This window comes from Sinocyclocheilus grahami, unplaced genomic scaffold (assembly GCF_001515645.1).
Source record: "Sinocyclocheilus grahami isolate Dianchi unplaced genomic scaffold, SAMN03320097.WGS_v1.1 scaffold1367.1, whole genome shotgun sequence".
Classification (NCBI taxonomy): Eukaryota; Metazoa; Chordata; class Actinopteri; order Cypriniformes; family Cyprinidae; genus Sinocyclocheilus; species Sinocyclocheilus grahami.
In genome coordinates, this window is record NW_015506546.1 from 146,834 (window position 1) to 151,890 (window position 5,057).

At 38.0% G+C, this 5,057-nt stretch overlaps 1 protein-coding gene across 1 annotated transcript in view; it reads left to right on the forward strand.

The window, feature by feature from the left end:
- Positions 1-5,057, forward strand: part of mtg2 (mitochondrial ribosome-associated GTPase 2) — a 10,584-nt gene extending 5,527 nt beyond the window's left edge. Inside the window, exons 2-4 of the mRNA XM_016255760.1 lie at positions 2,669-2,816; positions 4,412-4,527; positions 4,605-5,057. Of these exons, the coding sequence (XP_016111246.1) occupies positions 2,669-2,816; positions 4,412-4,527; positions 4,605-4,928 (588 nt within the window). The 3' untranslated portion in view covers positions 4,929-5,057. The remainder of the gene's footprint in view (positions 1-2,668; positions 2,817-4,411; positions 4,528-4,604) is intronic.

Sequence of the window (5,057 nt, forward strand, 5' to 3'; positions counted from 1 at the left end):
GATTTATTATCAGTGTTGAAACTGGTGTGCTGCTTCATATTTTTTTGGAACCTGTGATCCATAAATAAAATAAAAAGTTAAAAAGAACAGAATTTATTCAAAATAGAAATCTTTTCTAACAATATCACTTTTTATCCATTTAACACATCCTTGCTGAATAAAAGTATTCTAAACGTTTCTTTGAAAAAGAAGAAAAAAGAAAAGAAATTTACTGACCCCAAACTTTTTTTTTTTGGGAATAGTTGTGTATATTTAACACCATTTTTATTTTGAATAAATACTGATCTTATTTATCAAAGAATCCTGAAAAAATGTCCTAAAAAATATTAAGCAACACAACTGTTTCCAACATTGATTATAAATCAGCATATTAGAATGATTTGTGAAGATCATGTGACACTGAAATCTGGAATAATGATGCTGAATATCCAGCTTTGCTTCACAGGAATAAATAATATTTTAAAGTATATTAAAATAGAAAACGGTTTTGTTAAAATTGCAATAATTGGCTATTTCACAAAATTACTGTTTTTTTTTCTGTATTTTTGATCAAATAAATGCAGGCTTGATGAGCATAAGAACCTCTTTAAAAAACATAAAAAATCTTACTGTTCCCAAACTTTTGAACGGCAGTGTATATATTCATATATATATATATATATGCTATAGGCCAGTGGTTCTCAAACTGGGGTACGTGAGATGAAGGTGGGGGGTACACGATAATACCCCATAAGTAATACCCCATCTTAAAGCAACATTAAAACCGAACGTATTTCTGACAAGCAAAATGCTTCTAGTGTAAAAACAGGAAAATGGGGGTACTGTAAACGGTCAAATACACAATATCCAATCAGCTTACCTCATCTTTTGCGGTCAGAACTGACGGCATCCACACACAAGCAGCGTGCATGTGATAGGATGCCCGCTGAATATGCAGCTTTAGCAAATCACGCAACATTAAAACCGAACGTATTTCTGACAAGCAAAATGCTTCTAGTGTAAAAACAGGAAAATGGGGGTACTGTAAACGGTCAAATACACAATATCCAATCAGCACTCGGTGCGTGTTATTGTGTTCATGTTTAAGATACGAGCAAGAATGAGAATTTCCCTGAATATCCAAACGATGGCAAATGTACCATTCATTTTTACAACAGTTCAGCAAAAAAGGTAATATTAAGTGAACATTTTAAATGTAGCCTACATTTTGAACAGATATTGTCATGTTAGTTCTATTTTGCAACGAAATAATAATTCCAACGAAAATCCGTATCACCTCCAAGCAACATACAGCGGTGTTTCGTTAGTTAATGAATCTGCGGCTTTGAACGATTTGGAGGGTCAGTGATTAATAACCCATTCATAACTACAGCATTTTGCTTCGTTTCTGAATGAATGAATGAATGAATGAATGACACGGCGCCTGGCTTAAGACAGCAACTTGCCGCCACCTATTGGCGGTTTTATTTTTAAATCTACAAGTATCACTTTGATATGCCTTTATTTATTATATTAATAATACACTTAATGAAATGTTAAGAATATGACAGAAACCATGAGATACAATTAATAAGGATAGAAAATATTTGCCTCTATAAAGGTAAAAAATGCACCTGTAAATTAATTTAAGGGGGCAATTAATGTCCTTTAATAGAAAAGGTGTGATTGCAGTCTAAGAGTGGAAGAGAGGGGGTACGCAGAAGAATGTTAAATGCCCCGGGGGTACGCTGCTGTAAAAAGTTTGAGAACCACTGCTGTAGGCAAGCTCATGAACCGTTAAATATTCTCCCGTTGTGCAATACAAATATGTGCAATAACCTTATACTATTTATCTCTTTACATCCTAGTACATCCCTACAACTTTATTTTTTATTCTATTCATATTCTACAGTATTTTAGCTATAGCACACCTGTACATATTTATACTTTGTGTGTGTGTGAATGCGTGCTTTATTTATATTTATACATATGTGTATTTTATTCACATCTTATTTTTATTATCTGTGTGTTGTTGTTGTCTCCGTGTACTGGAAGCTTGTGACACTAAAACAAATTCCTTGTATGTGCAAACATACTTGGCAATAAAGCTCTTTCTGTCTTCTGATATGAATACCTACAGTAGGCCTACTACAGTATATATGAAAATGCATATTTTTCAATTAAAGAGAACTTCTAGATTAAATATGGACTTCTTTGGGTGCTTTGGTCATTGTGTGTTTTAAGAATGATATTCAAGGTTAAGACTACGCTGGAAGTGACTTAAATGTAAATTGGTTTATCTAGGTGTATACATTAGAGAAAGAGGACTTTCCTCATTGATCACGTCTTCAGGTAAAATGCACGTTTTCTTGCGTGGCTGGATGTTGGAATCACGTTGTTTGCATTCGCTCAAACTGATTTGCTGAAGTCGAAACGCGGTCGTTAAAAAACCCAACTCTGTTCACAAATCAAACACTTGTCAAAAAAGAATGCTTAATTCTCAATTTAGAGTTTGTTATTCGTATGGTCTAGGTGTTTATACGGCATATGCCTTAAATACGGGACAAACTGCGTTCCGTATAGCTTTCATAAGGAATGCTTCTTTGATGCCTTAAATACGGGACGATTCCGTATTATACAGAACGGTTGGCAACCCTAGCTGTTTGACTCGGTCTGTCTCTCCGCACAGAGCCGCTGTTTCGTGGATCATCGCAGGGTGAAGGTAGCGGCGGGATCAGGGGGGGACGGAGCCTCCTCCTTCCACAGCGAGCCCCGGAAAGAGTGGGGCGGTCCGGACGGGGGAAACGGAGGAGCCGGAGGAGACATCATCATCAAAGGTCATGATTAAACCATGGATTACACACTCATTATTATTATTATTATTATTATTATTATTATTTCCTGCCAGCTGAACCTCCTTTGTCATAACATTTATTTGAAGTACCCTATGAGATTTTAAGTTTGTAGTTGAATTATTTAACAGCACATATATTCATGGTTCTCTAATATACACCCACTACTGTAAAAATACAGGTGTGCTGTAAAATAATAAATATTTAAATGTACAGTGGAAAACTTTGCTTTGGCTTTAAAGTGGACTCGGACCTCTTTTTAGTTGTGATAGTGTCTTATTCTCAGTCACCTTATCTTACATCTGCACAGTAAAAAATTAAATCATCATAATTATATTTTACTCTAATGTAGTGTAATTACAGTACGTATATCTTAATTTCTTCACTTGTAAGGTGTGAAAGTATTCCTGTGTGGCCTAGTTCTCCACCTAGGGGCCACAAACCGCCTGCCAGAGCGGAGGAGCTGAAACTCGGTGTGTAAAGGAACAATCTCTAATAATAAAACTCGCCTTATGCTGCAACTGCACCTGCGGCGTTAGGTTGTGATTCACCTATCGTCTTACTAGCCCACGTGACAATTTGGTTCAAAGAATTTTTGTTCTTCAAAGACAAACTACTAGGGCTGCACGATTGACAAAAATAATATCGTTTACATAATTGTCGATTATTCCCTTGAAATTGTAATTGCGATTAATTACGATTATCACAATTTACATTGAATGATGTTTATACCATTGTTTGATGCAGCTGCATGCTGTATTTTTATATGAACATAAACGAGCTGAAAACACTGACTGAAAAGCCTTTAGTGCTTTTCTGTAGTATTAAGCCTCAAATGTCAAATATACTTCAAATTGGTTTCTTCTTTAAATTATAAAAAAGTAAAAATATGAATGGTATTATAATGTTATATTAAAACAATGGAAAAACCCTTAAGATAACATGCAGGAAGAAAAAAACATATCTTAAGCACGCAGAATAACATAAGTGGACTTTGAACGAGTAATTGCCGCTTTGAACGATTACTTAATTGTGGCATCCATAATTGTAATTGCGATTAGAAACTCGATTAATTGTGCAGCCCTACAAACTACCAAACCATGACACAAGGGAATATGACAAGACTGATGCATTAAAAGCCCGATAAAAGAGTGTCCTCATGGATTCATCAGTGTGAAATCTGGACAGCTTTCTGTGGCAAAACAGTTGGTTCTCGCTCATGTCCCTTTTTACATCCCAGTTCTTTTCTAAAGTCAGTTCAGAATCGATGACTGTCCCAAGATATTTGTAGTATAATGTAATAAAGTCATTCTCGTCAATTTCAGTGCTTCCCTAGTTAGATGTTTTCATCAGGTTAATAGTGCAGTCGGGCAAGTAAAATTCCCTGTCTTTTGCCCCTTCAAACACATTGGACACAACATTGCTTACATAATTTTGTCTATGTAACCTTCAAGATGTGACATGCCTAAAAAGTTGGATGCGCCTGAGCTCAATCTCAAGTGTCATAGCAGGGTTTTCACACTTCTCCATTTGAATTCATCTGAATGCATCCAGCACCTTTCCGTCGCTCTTCTGTGCAGTGGACCAGCAGGAGAAATCACTGTCCTCTGTGTCAACGGTGTATCGTGGGAAAGATGGAGAGGCAGGAAGCAGTCAGAACCGCTTTGGACGCAATGCCAGCCCCACCTACATCGCAGTGAGTCTCCCTCACAAACACATGCAGGGTTTACCAGCTACAGAAGTTACGTGCACTGAGTAACGCTCTGAACGCAGGTTCCTGTCGGCACGCTTGTGAAAGAGGAGGGCAGCACGCTGGCAGACCTGGCGCAGCACGGCCAGCTGTATACGGTGGCGTACGGAGGTGCGGGGGGGAAGGGGAACCGCTTTTTCCTGTCCAATGAGAACAGAGCGCCCCTGTGCGCCACGCCCGGAGAGAAGGGCCAGGAGCGCGTGGTTCAGCTGGAGCTGCGCACCATGGCCCACGCCGCGCTGGTCAGTGCTAAACCAGTCTCCAAAATCATCCTCTCACCTTCATCTCCTTCCAGACCTGCATGCACTTGTCCTTTCTGTGGAAGATATTATGAAGAATGCTGGTAATCCATCAGTTGTTGGCCACCATTGACTTACAGAGTATTTTCTCCCTACCAGGGCCTAAAACTAACTTTTTGCCACACCTGCCAACGGCCGGTGACGTGATTAAAATTTACCAGCCAAAATATTTTTTAC